This window comes from Calonectris borealis, chromosome 18 (assembly GCF_964195595.1).
Source record: "Calonectris borealis chromosome 18, bCalBor7.hap1.2, whole genome shotgun sequence".
In the NCBI taxonomy this organism is placed as follows: domain Eukaryota; kingdom Metazoa; phylum Chordata; class Aves; order Procellariiformes; family Procellariidae; genus Calonectris; species Calonectris borealis.
In genome coordinates this window covers 1,597,234-1,616,076 of record NC_134329.1, presented here as the reverse complement: position 1 = coordinate 1,616,076, position 18,843 = coordinate 1,597,234, and the positions used below count along the sequence as shown (strand labels likewise).

The 18,843-nt window shown below is 43.8% G+C and overlaps 1 protein-coding gene across 2 annotated transcripts in view; it reads left to right on the top strand.

The window, feature by feature from the left end:
* HORMAD2 (HORMA domain containing 2) overlaps positions 1–18,843 on the top strand; it is a 26,393-nt gene extending 7,550 nt beyond the window's left edge. The window contains exons 8-15 of one of the 2 annotated variants that reach the window (XM_075167194.1): positions 878–898; positions 1,599–1,625; positions 2,968–3,035; positions 5,939–6,090; positions 6,652–6,905; positions 7,775–7,883; positions 8,941–9,002; positions 18,204–18,843. In XM_075167194.1, coding sequence (XP_075023295.1) covers positions 878–898; positions 1,599–1,625; positions 2,968–3,035; positions 5,939–6,090; positions 6,652–6,905; positions 7,775–7,883; positions 8,941–9,002; positions 18,204–18,320 — 810 coding nt within the window. In that variant the 3' untranslated portion in view covers positions 18,321–18,843. The other variant, XM_075167195.1, reaches the window with a different exon arrangement.

Below are 18,843 nucleotides of genomic sequence, written 5' to 3'. Positions count from 1 at the left end.
CCCTTCTTCTCATCTTCTCTAACCCTCCTAGCTTTTCTCTTGGATTCAGAATTTATTACTTTTTTTTTGGAAAGCAATTAATCAAGTAAGGTATATAACTGGTTCCAGGACAATATCAGCTAGTAAGTAATCATATTCCTTGCTGATTCTCACATAAAAACTGCTCTGCACAGGAAAAAGCACCAACTGTTGTCATCTCTGTCAGCACTCTTCATCAAACCAACTCTCATCTAGATCAGATGACGTGGTGTTAGTTTCGGCACTGATGATCAGATGAGCTCTTAGACATCTTAGACAACTGATGTATGTCAATGTGCATAAGATAATTAAAAATGTTGTGAACTCAGTTTATTGATTGCTGACAGTTCTAGGAGGTATTTAGTTCTTTGCTATTTATGTGAGACATAAATTAATTGTTATTTGACAAGGATTAAGGAAAAAACGGAGATATAATGCATGATCTAGGATTGTTTTCAAGAGCAGTCCCATGTACATTTTCTTGCTATAGGATAAATACCTTTGGGGAGTTTCATAGCAGAGAGCAAATACTAGTCTCCAGGAGGGTTGGGTGCTCTTGTAAAAGAGTTTTAAATCGGCATAGCCTTTGGAGATTTGTTTAGAAAGAGTCCCAAGAGAGAAGTCTGAGCGTGCAGTTGTTTGCTTGGGAAGCTGCAAGTAAAGCCAAGCAAACTGGCCACTAGGTGTTGCTGATGCTGTGCTGTGAAGAATCGGCATAAAGGTTTTTCACTCGCACTTTGTCGGATGTATCTATTCCTTCGCTGCATGTAGGCAGTTAGATTTTGATAGGTCTTTCTCTTCCTTGCCCATTAAGGTTAGATTTTGATTTTGTGGTTTTTTTTTGTTTTTCCCTCCTTAGTTACACATTGCTGTCCTCGCAGTAAGTAAATGAATACAAGGCGTTTTCTTCCCCCACCCTACTTGAAAGAGATATGGAGTCAAGGTTGTGCCTTTTGTAAGGGGAAGTCAAAATGTATGTGGTTTTTAATAGAGCGGTGACCTTTCTTAAATATGGTAAATATGAACTTCCTAGGCTGCGTGGGAATATTTTTCTCAGTATGTCAGACTTCTGGCTGAGGCCTTACATGCATCCTTAAACTCCTAGGAGCGCTTTCATGTGCTTCATATCATTGCTTCCTTTAAACTCTTGCCTCCACCCTTGGAAGCTGCTGTGTCTTCTCCATTTTCCCCTGCAGAAGAGTCCTCCTTGTTAATCTGGTGGTTACATAGCAAGTCTTTTGCCCTGGTCCTTTGTAAAGCACCAAGAGCTATGCTATGCATCTATTCTGTGCATGATCTGAGTCGTTAAATCTCAGGCATCCATAGTTGCTGTGAGGGTTGGAATGGGAATTAACCTCATTCCTCCACAATTACACAGATGAGTGTCTTCTACCTGTCTTTGAAGTGGTAAGTATTGACTGCTGATAGAGGAAGGCTGTTTCTCAGCCATTCCTTTCTCTGATCCCCTGCTAAAGATAGTACAATCTCTGCTGTAAAATGAAAATATCATTGTTTAGTCGCTTTTCACTGGTTCAAGTTATCCAAGGGGAGAATGCCCTCACTGTGCTTTCTTATAACAGATTTACACCAATCCCAAGGAACCGGAGGTAAGGAAGAGTCTTAATTAATCTTTGAGGCAACTGAAGGCATGGGTGAGTAGATTTGTATTCAGAGAGGACTTGTAGGCTTAAATTCTACCCTGACATAGCTGCTTGGTGACCCTGTTTCTCTTCTTCTGCCTTCACTCAAGAATGACAGCTCAGTGAGCTGGATTGTGATCAAACACTCCTACCAGGCGCTAGGCTGTGGGCCCATCCAGGGCCTCAGGCAGGGATGTTAAAGGCAACTAATGGGCATGTTGGCAATTTTGTTTTTCTTTCCCGAAGAGAAGAAATGGGAAGTTCAAAATAATTCTTTTACGAACCATCTTTTTAACAGCAGTGTTGAAAAGAGAGCTGTTTTTTCGTGCGGAGAGGTTTAGGACAGAAGACCTGGGATGTATGTGTTGCGTAGTGCCTGTACAGTGTTCTCTGTTGTGCTTCTGTTTTGTCCACATCTAGCCAGTGGAGGCAGACCTGGGTAGTGTGATACGTAAGCGAGGTTCTGCATCCATGCTGTCTCCCCAGAGCGGCTGCAGAATCTTTGCTCACCTGATTACAGTTCTGCTGTGTCGCACCTCAGCGTCTGGGGAGAGAGCAAGAGTTCAGTCCGTACCAAGGCTGGGACTTGTGAGGAAGGCTCAGAGTTAAGGGCTCAGCTGAACTCCTACTAATTGACCTCATTGCCTCTGGAAAAAGTGAATTATAGGCATGGAATTGGACTACAATAGATCCTTTTTCTTGTGGTGAAGTAGTCTGTTCTTCCTAATTATTTTATTCTCTAACATCATAGCAAATCTTTTCTTTTTAAATGGAAAATCATCTAGTTGGTTTTTTATTTCCTTCATAAAACTCTGAGACCGGTGAAATTTAGAAACTTTTGCCCATGCAGTATTGTTTGTATTTCCAAGTACGAAGAGTCCTTCAGGCCCTTATCTCCATACAGAACTCTGGGCCAGGCTTCCCTGTGACACTGCACCAGCCGTGAAGCCTCACATTTTTCCTTTTAGTAAAGGGAGGACACACACACGTTGTGATGGTTGGCTGGCCCCGGTGCCTCATTAGAGGTTTAGGCTGGGGAGTCAGGCCCATAGAGGAAGGGGAAGGAGGAAGCAGGAAGTTTGTCATTTTTTTGTGATTCTTTCAGTGCTAGGTAAGCTGTGGTTGTTAAGAAAATTTACCAAAGCCCGTGCAAGCAATAATAGAGTTAAAGCTGTCATCGTGTCATTAAGTTAATGCTGTGCTCTGGCATAAAGTTGTGAGAGGACACTGCTAAGTTCAATACACATCTTTACACTTGTTACTGAAAGAGACCCGTTTCTTCTTTTCCCCTCTCTTGTTAAATCTCTAGACAGTGACTGAACTGTATCAATTCAAATTCAAGTACAAAAAGGAGGTGCCCCAGATGGACATCATCAGGTAACGGTTTGGTTTTATTTCTCAGAATTACACTGTGAAAACTGTGTTCTTGAAGCATTAAGAAGAAACTGCGCTTTATGATTGGAGCATATCTGAGTCGCTAAGCAGCTGTAAATATCATCAGAGTTGAGGACAGTCGCCCTACAGGATATGAACTGCCAAGCTGATGAGTAGAAATGCTGTTACGTAGCACAGTGAGGCACTTAAAGTGCACCAGAACTGAATTAAGGACGATTTATAGAAATGGTGCCTCATCAGGGTAGCGATGCAGAAACCGGCACCATTGTTGAGCTTGCTACAGTCTCAACTAATAACGAGTGTTCTTCCACTTTCACAAGACAGCCCTGTGTTTTCAAATGAAGCTTTTTCAGGTTTGATCCCTTTCACCATGATCCTGCACCCAGGATTCTTTTCCTTGGGTATTTGCATACGTGTATTCTGCTTGAGCAGTCTTGCGTGGGTGACCTGAGAGAACTTTCGCTTATGATGCCTGAGTTGATATTGCAAAATGTTTGGCAGGAAGCAGCAGCTTTTTGCATCTTTTTGGCTCTGTCTGTCTGTTAGATATTTTAAAGCTGTGTTTAGTAGGCCATAATCCTGTGTAGTTTAAAATAAATACTGTCAAAGGCCATTGGCTATAACCAAAGCAAAGAAAAATAATTAACCCGGTTTTAGTTTGCTTCTGCAGTTGCCATTGGTGAAAAATGGATCTTTGAGCCTTGGAACCTGCCTGTACAGCAAGAGAGCTCTGCTGTCTTGCATGCTCCTCAGGAAACTCCTCCGCAACACTCCTGTAGTGTACCGTTTGCCGCTCTTTCTCTAAACACATCCACATAATTTGTAGTACGTGGCAAAGTGATTTTCTGTTGGGAAAATCTGAGCTATGTCTGAGTCTGGAGTGTCCTGTTGACTGTACCCTCTGTTTCTGCTTTGAAGTTGCTGTCAGTTGTCCTTACTACACTGAGGGAAAGAGGAGAGCTTTGGGATCCGAAAGATAATAGATAGCTCTGGAGTACTTTGGTTTTTTAATCAGCCTTACTCAGATCAGTCATTAGTTCCTAGAAATAACAGTCCCCAAAAGGAACTCAGCATCCCTTGGTGTCTGTCGTACTGGCCAAGGAGAGGCTCAGTAATCTTGCTGTTGTGTTTATATCTGCTCTGTTGAAGTCTCATTACTGCTCTGAGGCTTCAAAGCCCGTGGCATCAGATCCCTGGGCTCTGTTCTGTTTCCTCCTGACACTGCTATCGCAGGATCACGCATGTACCTGCAGTTGTTAGTAAGCTGACATTCTGGCATTGATCAGAGTATTGTGTCGTCTTTGCTATCAGCTCGTTCAGCTGATAAAACTGCTTTTATACACCTGCAAGGGTTATTGTCATGTCTGAGTTAATCATTACGTGCGAGGTGTTTTGTGGGTCTGCATCATCGTATCTGAGTGGTAAAAGGAAATTTTCTCCTAAGTGGTCTCTGCCTTACTTTAGTTGGATTTCGGAGGAATTCGTTGCTATTGATCCCAGTCCTTCAGAGAGGTTCAGTTCCTCAGCTTCTACCTTTTGGCACATTCCTCCATCAAATCCACAATGTTATTCCCATACTGAACCAGTACTTGACCCATTAATGCCTATGGAAGTCTCGTCTCTTTTTGCTTTCCCCGTACCATTTCTATTCCACTAATCCCAAGGCTTGTAAAGGTGATGTGTAAGAGAAGGCCTACCTTCTCTTTACTCCACCTTAGGCATTGCCAGCATTTGTCCTCTCACTTGATGTACATTTCGGAACATACAGGATTTAATCTAATTGCCCAGTGTGCTCAGCACAGAGTTTTGCTGTTGGCAGTTTGGAGCTTACCAAACCATACCTGCGTACCCTGCGAATTCAGGCAGTTCAACAGCCACTCAGTTTTCTTGACGAGCCAAGAAGCTTCAACTGGAAGGGGAAATCAGTCTTAATGAAGCTGTTCCTTCCAGTGGTTAAGTCAGTCATATTCAGCCCTGGGATCCTCTCTGCTCTCTTGGATTACTTACTTACTGCTTTTGAAGCACTTTGGGATGATTGTGTTGGGGACCATCCAGCCTGTATATAGTGTCACCCACCTGCCAGTGGTCTTCTGAAGACGTAAGGGAGGAGCTACATTTTTTTTATGGCCCCTTCTCACTGAAAGATAAGGAAGTTTAAGTTCCTTAGTCACGTAGTGATTCATCTAGTCCATCTTCAACCGTCTAAAGTTAGCTGGCTGATCTAAGCTGCTCATCTCATCTACCTCTGTAGTCAAGAGAAACAAACTCCTCCGGAGAGCCATTCATCCCACTTCTGTTAGAGGTTTATCTCAGTCTAGACTGCTTGCTTAGACTAGCCAGCTGACATTTGGATTGGTGAAGGAGGTGAGAGGAATGCCCCTTAGTCACTTTTGAAAAATGTGCTTCTGAGCTAGTTTTTCTTACATGGAATTGAAGTGAGAACATGCAATTCGCTTCTCTTCAAACTGCAAAATGGACTTGAAAATAGCCCCTGTGATGAATCGGCTTTATATGGGATTCTCACCTCATTCCTCTCATTCCTGAAATTGCTTAGGTGAAAGGCACTGTTTTATGGTCCTTTGATCCAATTTAATCATGTTCAAACAAGTGAGTCATGACATTTGTATAATGGGGTCCATTGCCCCAGCTACAAAGTCTGTTCAAATGCAAATGCGGTGCCTCTTAGTTTAGAGCTGTTGTTTTGCTGATGCCACCCCATCCCTGGAGTCTGTTTCACTTCCCTGTTTATCTGGAAATTACATAAAGGCATTGTAGCTTTGTTGCTGGTGGTTTCAGACAAGTCAGTGGGTGCACTGTATTTGTAATTAGATCGTGAATATTCATGACTGAGGAAAACAAATCTGTTATTCTTCTTCTGATTGTAGCAACCAAATGAACTTTGTGAATGGGGTGTGCAGCGAGGATGTTAAAGAGGCCAGCCGGCTCCTGATCCGTAAACTGTACCTGTTAATGCAAAACCTCGGGCCGCTTCCCAATGACATTACCCTGACCATGAAACTCCTCTACTACAATGATGGTAGGTGGAGAACAGTGTGGGCTGTGGGGAAAAATTCCCTCTCCATCAGTTTCTATGCTAATCGTGAGCCCCTGTAAGGTAAGTAAAGCATAGAAAGGTGAAATGGTAGAAGCTGTTAATTGATAACAGTGAGAAATGGTGTAAAACATAGCGAAGTCTTCTGACGCACAGGGGTGGCAGATGCTTTTTAAGAAAGGGTTGAACATCCGGGTAAGAAGTACAGCCATGCAGTGTGAAAAGGAGACATCCTTCTCCTTCACAGTGTTTGTTTTTTTAAGGAACAGGCATCCTGCGTTTGTCAGGTTCTGCTCCAGAAAGTCGAGCGCATTAATGGTATCTCAGCATCCTAAAGTCATTATTTCTTTGAGCTTCCTGATAACATTTGCTCGGCTCATTTTTTCCTTTGCATTCTCTCCCTTCTTCCTGAAAAAAACCCCCAGAATATTTTTAGTAGTTGATGTTGTTACTTGAGGCTTGTATACACTTGTTCTTTATAAATCAGATTAAGGAGAGATGGAACTTGATTTCTCTGACATCAGTGGGTGCTTTCTCCCTGTGCAGTAACTCCCAAAGATTACCAGCCCCCAGGCTTTAAGGAAGATGGCAGCCCTGGTGACCTGTTGTTTGATGGCGATCCTGTCAACCTGAGAGTAGGGTCAGTCTCCACTGGGTTCCACCTCATGAAAGTGAGAGTGACAACTGAAAAGAAAAGAATGGGGACAGTTGAAAGCAACCTGATCCAGAAGAATGGCCCTACTGAGATCTCCCATCAAGGGTTAGACTGTGATGAAGAGGAAGAGGAGGGGAGCACAAAGGTATAGAAACCGCTCTATTCGGTTCTCGATGGAGGAATAGAGTTTATCTAGCAAAACTCTCCTTAAAAAAACCATTTTCTCAGAATTCTAATTTAATACGAGTTTCAGCTTGTGTAGGGCAGCAGCGCTGCAGCAGATTGAACACTGAGGCTGGAAGTCGGTAGACGTAAAGTGAATTCCATTCCAGCATATCCACTGACTTACTGAGTCTAGTATGTTCTCCCAGAAGAGGGCAGTGACTGTGCAGAGACACACAACACATGCGTGTGCGCACACACACGCACACTTACACACAGACGTGCACAAAATGGAGAAAATTGCAGAGACTTTTGCATTTCCACTTGGCGTTTCTCAGGACTAAGCCATGTTCCACTGTGTAGTTAGGTGGGATTCCTTCCACTTACCTCTAGCCATCTAGAAGTTACATGTTGTGCCTAATTTCTTTAGGCCCCCCTCTGTGCTTAGTGGAGGAGGAGGCATCCTTAGCAGGTAATTCAGATAATTTCCTTAGACACCAAGGTGGGCTGGAATGAATGGTCCTCTGGTGGTGTCTCTCCAAAATGACCTAAGGGGCGGCCTGGACTGGTAGCTCAGACTTGACGATTTAATTTTAGGTGGTCAGTGCCAGGGAAGAAACCCCAGCATAACTAACTCATGAAGATAGGAAGCCATTTAGGTCGGAATTCTGGTTTTTCTTAGAAAATTTCTCTCTTGAAAGACCTGTAGGCTTGGGAGAAGGGAGGTCTGGAGTCCGTGGAGCTGTGAAAATCTCATCCCTCTCATCCCTATTAGTGCTGGGTTTATGGATTTACCACCTTGGCATATTTTTTAGGTTATGCTATTAAGACAAAGCATCATTTGCTTTACAGAATCACCCTCTCCCTGTCAGAGCAGATTCAAGTGAGCGTGGAGAGGACAAAAGTGACACCCACCCAGGCTGGAAAACGGAAGCATCATCTTTTTACCTTCAAGATACAGGTAAATGCCCAGTTTCAAAACTGAAGGAGCTTGTGCTCATGACTGTATCCTAGCATAATAGTTAGGTTTTCTCACTTCCTGTGAAATGGGTGAACAGGCTGTTTGAGTTTTGTGTCAGATCAGATTGAACTATAATAAAGGGCTTGTTGTAGATGCTTGGTTTGTTAACAGAAACATTCAATATCTTCCCACCTCTTTATCTCAGCAGGTTTTTTTAGATATGGAGGAAATGCACAGTTCATCAATACTGTTACATTATCTACATTTTCATCAAAGCTCTTTTCCTTTAGCTGTTACAGTTTGATTTTACTAATCACTTCCATATGTGAAAACGTACATGAAGATACACGAAAAAAAGCCTTTTCTTGCACTTCAACCAACCTAGCTTCTGATACACCATGCTGTATTTGACCTTTGAGGCTCTCAGATATAGCCTGTGGAACAATACCATCTAGTGACAAAATGGTAAATAGCATTCCTGAGATCCCCAAGCAGTGGAATAAAGAAGCTCGTCTGCCTATGAAGTCACCTTTTCAGGTCTTTCTACTGCAGATTCTCCGATGACTAGTAAGGGGTGAACTCATACTGCCACCTTTTCCACTGTGGGGATATTAACAGGATCTTCCTCCCCTAACCAGTTGCCTGTTTTCATGAAACTGAGGCACTTTGGGACCCCCCGTCAAATTTTATTGAAACTCTCTAATAAGGTCAGTAGTCAGGGCACAGCTTCCCTCCTTCCCCATACACACACCCACTTGGATAGAGTGCATGCAGGCATAAGCTTTGTTTTCTTAGGAAACCAGGTTAAAATGGGGTTTAAGTTTCATTGATAGGAGCTGCTGCAAGTTGATGCGTTGCACGTTCAGATGACACTTTATTCTGAAACCTCTGTTTCCAGAAATAAACTGCCAGGCCTGAGAGCAAAGGTTACACAATTTCAGATCAGGCATGGGATTTTGCTACAGTGGTTTAGTCAGGCTTCTGGATTATTTTTTTTTCCAATTAAATGTAGGGTTTTAACTTCGGAGCTAGTTTTGATTTGATGTTTGGATTGTAGGTGGAAAGAAGGTGGAAATAAAGGAGACGGGCAGGATGCTTCGCTCAAGGGCATCTCAGCAGGTGAGCAAATTTCAGTGGCTCTAAGATACGCCAGGCAAGGTGGAATTCATTGCCACGGAACATTACGTCATCTAAGATGGCACAAGATTCAACTAACATTAGTGGATTTATTGTGCAGTATCAAGGTACATAGAGGCTACCAAGTATTATGGCATAGGGACATAAGCATGAACTGGAAGCATTTAGGAAGAAACTTTCCATGGTCAGCTTATTTCATACATCCAATACAAGAATTTTGTCCTGTTCTCTGGAGCTGGCACTTGTGAATTACACACGGAGACAAAACGTATCACTGTCCCAACCAAGCTGGTTTACCTGTGTGTGTTTTTGGAGTAAGGCTCTGAAATCACCACCCTGTGTTAGGTTTGAAGGGCATGTTTGTCTGTTGTCTAACATGGTCTTCACCTCTCCTTTCTTGCTTCCAGACTATCTTTACATGTGAGTCACAGGTACTTACTGGATCCTATCCCTTTTTGGCTACCTCTCTAGGATAGGAAGAATTATCCCCTGGAGGTGCTGATCTCTTTTTTCAGTGGTTGTTGGGGCAACCCAAAGAACTAGGGTAGACCAGACATGTAATTTTAGATAAGTAAATTTATGTGAAATTAATTGCATCCTGAAGGCTGCCCAGGCCAACCCTGAGTCAGCGACAGGGCAAATCTCTGAATACCACCAGACTTGCCACTTGATCCTCCTCCCATTCAAATTAGTTGAAAATCGCGTGAGCTTGAATGTTCAGAAACTGAATCTTTACAGGATAAGTTAATGAGAGTAGGAAATTGCTACTAAAATTTTCCCCGCCTCTGTTGAAAAGAATCCCGGGGTGTCTAACCCAGACAGCAACTGGAGACTACAACTTAACGTGTCATTCAAAAGGCATCTGTGAAGTATTTGCCTTGACTCTGGATCTTAGAAATGAACTTCTGTGCCTAGGCTGGTATTTTTCAAACTTTAACCACATTTTTTTTTGTGTCACATCCTCCAGTTTCCTTCTGATCATTGTTTATTCTGCCGTCTGTGTGAAAACAGGAGCCTTTTTTGTTTGTAACTCATGGTTGTCCCACTGATTCATGCTCTGACATTCTTTTGGGTCTGTCACGATTGTAAGCAGAGCACCAGACACCTCTCTCTTGCAGCATCTGAATTTCATTAGAATACGGTAGCAATAGTGAGAGTGTCTGAGAGTGGTGGAAACAGCATTAGTTGCTGAAAAATGGAAGAGTCACTTTATCCATTGTATGCGTCCAAAGACTTAAAAAAAAAAAATCCCAAGCCCTCTGCCTGGTAGATTCTGCATGGCAGAGGGTTTTTTTGATGTATTCTTTGATACTATTTTTTAAACCATCATAGCTTAGAAGTTGGCTAATATTTCAGTCAGTCTAGGGAAAAACAAAGTCAAGTCACTAGTTAAAAAGCGCAGATCATCATTGTAAAGACAGTGCTGATAAAAACTTGACACTATTTTCCATATGAGAGGGACTTTCCCTTCTTTTCTGAGGGAAGTGGTTAAAACAAATGACCATTGTGTATTCCACTTGAATCAGGAAGCCAAACTGGTGAGTGAAGTTTATCTTAAAAAATGAGGACAAGCTTGGGTGCATGGGAAGTTTGAGTTAGGTATTATCTAACAGGGTCAAGTATAGGTAAGATGGGTAGAGATAGTCCTGTTGAGGTGTGAATGCGAACACCTTGTTGCTATCCAGGCTACAGTGCAGTCGAGTAATAGCATTTTCCAACTGTCAGGTGTGTTCAGAGAAGCTCTCTGCTTTAAGGAGCTATAAGGTCTCCAAAGTGACTTGTTTTCTCCTGGATTTCGGAATTTAATCAGCTTGGTGTGTGAGGGGCCTTGGGGAACAGCTTAGCCTGGGCCATGGAGGTCTCCCTTTATTGGGGCAGACATGAGCCCTTAGACTTGCACTGCTAGTGCGTGACTCCGAGTGTTAGGTTTCCACCAGAAGAAGATCCCCTTGAACTAACTCACCGAATAATCGCTGACATACCAGCACTACTGCAAGGCAGCAGGCGAGACTGGAAGGCGAGAAATGGGCAAAGAGGGTCCGGGAGGGAGACCTGCCCTTCTGGTGGCAGCGCAGTGTTAGCTGTTGGGCTGTCCATGGAGCAGCACCTCAGGGACTTGGGTTTAAAGCTGCTCTCTGTACAGTTAAACATTCAGGCCAAGATTTTCAGACCTAACTAAAACAATTTGGAGAGTCCCAGAATTTGGTGTTTGTACAAGGATCTGATATTCAAGAAGTGCTGAGTTCAAAAATGGTACCCACAGTCACAAGTTGCTTTTGGAAATGTGGATGAGCCCGTAACTGCTCTTCATCTGAAGTGAACTGCTTTGTTCTTTCTGGTTCCTTGGTTATGAAAAATAAAAACTGTACTGTTGGAACTGAGTTTATTGGTCAGTATCTTCCTGACCTATAGCTCTTCAGGAAAACTAGGAATGAAAGTATTAAAGGCTTATTTTTATCTAATCGACACGGGAGAGGCAAAGGATGCAGACCTGCCAAAAGAGGATCAGCTATTCCTGTCCAGTTAGAACTGTAACCGGCCTTCAGTAATGGCCATGGAGAGTCTCTGACAGAGGGCTTTCCAGATTGGAGAAAAATTTACATGTACTCAACTGGCTTGTTATCTGCAATCTCATGATTGATGATACTTAGGATCAAATGAGAGATTGCCCTTTCCCAGCAAAGCATCTCTGTACTTAATCATCCAGAGTTAGACACCAGCATGTAAATTAGCCTACCCCTGCTGACTTCAGGAGAGTTTTTCTGATTGCATCAGCCAAGGATTTGGCCCAGTGTGCTATCTTTGTGCGTCTTGCTACTTCCCACTGGCATTCTAGGAGCTGTGAAGAGTTGGGTAAAATGGGGAATCGCTGCCCATTGATTTGGCTTATAGAAATCTGCTGATGAGATTGGAATCCTGCACTGAACTTAAGATAACTTCTTGAATTCTTCAGCATACTCCTTTATCCTCTTGTGAATCCTTTAATGTTCTTGTCCTGCAAGTTGATTTTGGTAAGCTTTGTCATCGTGTGAGCAAACATGTTGCAGTGGAATGAGTTTGGAATGAAACAGAACTAGAAGATGAGTAAAATCTGACCATGTGGACGCCTCTGCAGGCTTTTATCTCCCATCAGGAAGCTGTGGGCTGAAGTTCTGGGGTGGTCCTTAGAGCAGTCTCACTGCACAGTGAAGCAGCCGTGCAGAGAGCCCTGAATTGCCCCTGACCGAGCCCGTGCCAGAGCTGGAAATGGTGTGGCCGTATCAGCACAGCACAAGTCCGTTCTGCCTCCCAAGTTTCTGGCTTCATTAGCTAGGCCAGACACGGCTGAGGCGGCTGGACTGGCCGTGCTTGTGCTCCTAGGCTGCTGTGGGACATGAGGAAGCGTGTTGACACTTGGCCTTGCGTGGACATAATCAGTTTGGTTCAGTGATAGCTCAGGGGTCTCTGCACTGTGATTCACTGCCTGCTGTAGGCATACTCCTGCCATGCGGATTAGCTCTCTTAACTGGAGCTGTCTGAAAGTTAGGTGTCTAGGGAGAGATTCATACCTAAATGTTGTAAATCAGTGCTGGCTTAGACCTTAGAGGATAGCCTGTCTGGCCTCCAGCTGCTGCTCCCATGCAGAAGACTTGGCTACCTGGCCACGTCCTCTTTCTCCGAGGGACTGTGTCAGCGATGGAAGCCGGTGTGAACAGTCTTTCATGGCTGACACACTGCAAGTAATATCTGTTGTGTTTGCCAGCGGTCAGTGTCCTGCTGGTGCTCAGGGCCCTGGTCACCCTGATGGAGATTCTTCTGCCTTTGCTGAGCTCCCGTGTTGTACACAGCTTCTGTCTGAAAGTGAAGGTCAGCACCAGTGGATCCAATTGCAGAATAACAGCTTGGAGATCAAGACCTTTGTTGTCTGATTTTTCCCAGGCAAACCACTTTTAAAAATGCCATGACAGAAAGCAGTTGAAGGGTGAAGCCTGCCATTTGCAGAGCAATAGGAAAGCATTTTTCTGTGGCAATGTCATTATCTTGAACTTTTGCAGAAAAGAAAAAAAAAAAGAAAGGTTTATCTCTAACTGTCTATCAAGAGAGCTGTATCTGATGAGAAGTTCCCAGAACATTTTCTCCTCCAAACCAGCTGAGGCTACACAGACCCAAACAATGAAGAGAGAAAGATTCAGAGATGAGCTTGCCTCTCTCCTTCCTGTGAGCTCAGGCCATTCTGGGAGGAGTGAGACAGGGAGGTCAGGAAATTCCTGGCTTCTCTCAATTCACGTCAGATCCTTAGCTGTATCTTGGGGCCATTCATCCCTTGCATGAGTTATCCCTGTCTAGTGTGCAGGAAACAGTTTCCTAGTGATCTCTTCATTCAGAGGTGAAGCCCCTCACCCCGCAGATCCGGGGAGACTTAACCCTTGCGCCCTCAGATTCCCTGACAGCTACCCCAGGGACATCCGCGGGAAGACGTGGAGCTTCCACGCTGGCTGCCTTTACGTATGTTCATAACGTACATGCTAGCAATCAGACCCTTCAGAGAAATCTGCATAAATTAAGGTTGGACAGATCTAATATCCCATGAGGGACTAAGCTGGGTAGCAGCCTAGTAGGCAGAAGGAGTGTCCGTTACTTTTCGCCTCCTCGGTTACAATGCTGTAATCTTACGGGGGAAAGCTTCTGGTTTTGGGACGTGTATTGGATTGTGATCCAGCAATCAGAATGGCCAGCACAGCAGTGTACAGTGGGATTGAGGGCCCTGGAAGAGATTATAAGGAGAGAGATTGATAAATTTTTTTTCAACAGGTATTTTTGAAGAATTTTTTTTTCCTACACTCTGGAAAAATCTTCATTAGTCCTTTAAATGTTACAAGATACATGAGGTATAGAGTAGGCCTGTGAGGCTTCCAGTTCATGAAAAAGAAATTGCGTTGAATGTCAAAGATTTGAACAGTGAGCTATGGAAAAGGAAGAGGACTAGTGGTAGTGATGCGTTGGCATGGCTTCCTGGGGACAAAAACGTGGCAAGTTTCCACAGAAGCACCACAGTGAGTGTCTTTCATTCTTCCACCTGCGTAAACTGGCTTTCATGCTAACCAGCATGATTCTCCTCCACTTACACAGATGAAAATCAGGATTCATTCCACTGATGTCAGTGTAGTTGCTTTACTGGAAACTGATACGAGACCAGTGCTCAGCCCTGCGTTGAGCCTTTAACCATTGTGCCGCCTTTGCGGAATCACTGCGGTCAGCAGGGACCGTTGGAGATCGTCATGTCCAACCTACCTGCTCAAAGCAGGGTGAAGTGGAGCAGGTTTCTCAGGACCTTGTCCAGTCGGGTGTTGAGTATTGCCAAGGATGGAGACTCCACAACCTCTCTGTACAACTTGTGCCAGTATTTGATCGCCCTCGCAGTAAAAAAAAGTTTGTCCTTACATTTAAATGGAATTTCCTGTATTTCAGCTTGTGTTCATTTCCTCTTGTCCTTTCACTGGACACCATGACGTACCTCGTGAACCTTGATTTTTGCTGTGCTTGGAAAGCGTGGAGCAGCCAACTGTCAGTGAGCAGATGGGGATTATTGCCTCCAACCCGAGAGAAATGGCCGTTGACCAGGATAACTCAGGTCTTAGGGGATCAATTTAAAGACTCATGGGCTTGATTTTTGGAAGTGGCAAGTGTTTGCTCTGCTGTCGAGTCAACGTTAGCTGCAGCTGAAATCACAGGATACATCAGGCACTGGCTCTCTCTGATTAAAGTTTCCTGATGATGATAGACGTCCCCCGACACCTGAGGATCATTTTGCCTTGTTTCAGCAGTTAAGTCTTGTATCTTCTTCTGGTTCGCTTGATGGAACTGGACTTCTTGTGACATTAATATGCTTCTGAATTTGTCAGAATAGTTACAAGGTACCAAACTAAACACTCCGTGTCCCTGACAAAGGGAACTCTTCTGAGGGCATAAATTTGCCAAGTACCAAACCTCAGCATGGGGCAGGCCAGGGACAAAGAGGGACACAGTTGAATGCTCTTGTGCAATTTTAGCTTTTCTACATAGGATGCCTTGGGAAGCAAAACACATGTCAGAAGAGCTGTAAATTTGCTTCGATTTATGCTGGGAATTTTTGGCCGGAATACGTGGGGACACTGGGGATTGAAAATTGCAGAGCACAAAACTGGGTCCTGATTTTGTCTATCTAAGAATAGCAGTGTAGCTGTGGTCTGCTCATTCTGTTTCATCCACCAGTCTGCCTTGGGAAGGCTTTAATCTAAGTCTAATCTATTTTTAGCCTGATATCTTCTCCAGACAATGTGCAGCTGTCCTGTTAGTTTTATGCCAGAAATTAGTAACACTTGTATGATTCACAAGTTAGCTGTATTTTTACAGAAAAATTCTGTGGCAGCATATTACTTTTTTACACGTAGTGCAGTATTGTAAAACAGGAGATTCAAACTCACTGTGTGTTCACGGTGTGACCTAGACCCAGAACTACGCCTTGGACTCAGAGTCAGGAGGTCATGGGTCTGTTCCTGTCTTTGCTACTTGATCTGGACTTGTCCCACCTGTCCTGTTGTCAGCGTGGTCCTTCGCAGGGTCAGCGTGCGAGGGCCTGGGCCTTCTCCTGTGGGATTTTGTAGCACCTGGCTCATCAGTGGAGCCGAGGGCCTGTAGTGGTTGCGCAAGACAAAAAACCAACATTCATACTGCGCAAGCTCTCCCATCAGTTGTTCTAAGTCAAGCATCCCAGTACACGGGAAAAATTAGAATTAATCAACTTCTGGAGGCTTTGATTGTATGTTTAGTCAATGGGAGGGATTTCCTGCTTTTCACCACACCGTTTAAGAGGTTTACTTTCTGGTTAAAGTCAAATAAACATACGTAGGATCTGACATAATCCCATTTAGAGCAACATTTCTGGGGAAGAAGCTTGAGTGTTTGGTTAAGGATGGGACCTGGAAGTTGGACCTGGGGTCTGTTCCGTGCTCCGAGTTCCTACGTGAACTTGTAGCTGGGCAGGGGCAGGACAGGACATGTTGGCTTCGGTGAAATACCTCACACGGTTGACATCTTATTCATTCAATAGATGAGTAGTGCTTGTCTAGAGCACTTGATGGCTTGCATGGATGTTTTTACTCTTCTCATCTCAGGGCCCTGTTAGGTGGTCATGCTGCCTGTGGTAAAGGGGAGGAAAGCTCTGGGAGAGTTGCAGTGGACTCTGCGTGACCAGCTGCTCCTTGTGGCTATTTCTCCCGCCTCAAAAGTATCCCATCCATGCAGAAAATTTAGGAGGAATAGCAAAGGGGTAAAAACTTTTCTGAGTAGTTGCCTGTGCTGCAGATGATCCATTCCTCAATAGAGGAAAGAAAAGCACCAACTTTAGCTGATGCTCTCTTTATGCGGTTTAGGCTAAAATAGAAGGAGAGCTGCCTTACTCAGGTGACTGGGCGCCGGGAGACTGGGGATCATCCCTTGCTTTATTGTGTGGCCAGCAGGACAGGGTACAAACCCTGCAGCTGTGTTAGCACTGGAGAGTTTTTGGATGCAGTGTTTCCCCTCTCTGGGCCCTTTACTTCAAAAAAAGGAAGCAGACAGGTTAAAACGATGCCAGGGAGAGGAAAGTAAATAACTGCCTAAAATGCCAGTTTGAGCAGCTGGATATCAGGTCAGGAGCTGTAACACAGAGATCCTCTCATCACTCTTTCCTCAAGCAAATATGCCTTGGGCAGCATTGGAAGTTTTGTCAGCCTGGGTGTGCAGGATGAAGGAGAACCTGCCCGTCCCACTTTGGCAGATTCTTGTTTTCTCTGTTTTTATGGAAAGGAAATTGTACTTTCTGCATTAAGCAATATTGTGTTGCTCATAATGAAGAGGAGGGAAGAGGGGAGGAAAAACAATTTGAAACACGATAGAGAGGCGAAGTGAGGTTGTTTCAAACTATTTTGCTGTTAATCCATAATCAGAGTTATTTCACACATTAGAAAGACCATTGCTATGTAGAGATTACCAAAGCCTCATACCAAGGTCAGATAGAAAGCAAGCCTTGGTGACGTGAGTGGGGAATTCTATAATGACCACATCTTGTAATCTGGAGACCTTGTGCTTGTCTCCAGGATGCATTCTGGAATAGCTCTTTATTAACTCCTTGTGTTTATCCTGCTTCCGTTACAGGATTCCTCATATTTTACGGTGAAACTGGAGTAAGGTACTCCTGTTTTGGAGCAGGAGCTCGGTTAGCACTCTTTTCCTCTTACTTTCATCCAAATGAACTTTCTTCTGGAGGCGATGTGCTGTGGTGTGTCCCTTCAGCTCAGTTCCAGTGAGAGCAAGAGTAGTTACATTGCCAGACTGTGTGCTTTGTCCCTTCTGGGTGGGCAACAACACACGTTACTCTCTGCAGCTCCAGATTATTATTGTAAAAATGCAAATATGTTCTGTGATAACGAGAATAAGTGAGTTTGTCACTTGGCACAGCGAACGCTTCAACTGTTGTTCTGGCTCTCCGTCTCTCTGTGGTCTGTCTGAATTGCCTGTACCATTGACCCATTTATATTCTAACATATATTTATCCGTGTTTTTTAACCTTTTGATTTGTAGGCCCCTGAATATTTTTGAGGGAGGTCTGTGTCTTTCTAGAGGAGAGTTAAGCCTCTTGGAAAAAAGCTTGCTTTGCTTAGTTATTTTTTGCAGACTCACAGGTAGTCTTTGAAGTCTGAGATCAACCAACTTGTGCTGAATTTCCCTGATGTACAAATAGAGGTACTCTATGTCTCCTCCTGAAAGGCTGTTTCCAGTGACCACAAATTTGACACGTGCCCCCCTTCTTTTACACACTTCTATGATTATCTGAGGTTGGTGAAAAAGGCTATGCCCTATAAGCTATTATATTTCTCCAAGGTCTCCTTGCTCCTTGTGTTTTCTTTCGGCAGTGGGGAGATGGGTGCTGTTCCTTCTGCCACCAAAACCATTCTCTGTCCCTGAAGCTGAACCTGTTGCTTTCACAAATCTTACAGTCCCAATTCCATCCAGTATTCCAAGTTTGATTCCTTGCCTAATTGCTTTTCTGGAGAACAGGATCACACTGAACAAACCCAAGAGGATTCAGGAAAACACATTGTAGTTTTGGAAGTTGTATTTCTTGACTCATCTAGCAGGAGCCTGTACCGTGAGAATGATCACTGTTTCTGATGGTTCTTACAGATAAACTGCCTGAACCTTGCATTTAGCCAGGAAGAGGTAATAGGACCCAAGAAGAAAAGGAAGGTCAGTGAGCCAGAGAAGCTGCTTGTGGAAGGCAGGAAATTATGTTCATTCTGACACACAATACATTTTGGAAGGTGTGAGTTTGCGTTTTCATCTGACTAGTAAAGACCTTTACTTTCTTCCAATATTTAACTCTTCCACATACCACATGTATTTCTGCATGTTTATTTGTCTAGTACAAACGTTGGACTGCGAAGAGACAGCAAGCACCATAATTGTCGTGACAATGTCAACCAACAGCACTTGTTTGATGTTCTAAAGTTGAGGATTTATGATTCCATGTGAATGGTGTCTGTGTGCTTCTTTCTCTCTCTCTCACACACCCCACCCCCCTCACTAGCTAAATTTCCTCCTCTGTGGCTGGACTGTCCTTTGCCAGTATGTCATCAATATTTAATGGCACTATTTCAAGATGAACTCTCTGAGCTATCAATGCCAGCCAGCAACAAGTCTCATGATTGACTAGATTGTGCTTAGCTTTATCCTATCTACTGTTTCCGGAGCATAGATTTTTTTTTTTTCAAAGAAGGGTTTTTATCTATATTGAATACAGAGATAAAGTAATCTATACACATTT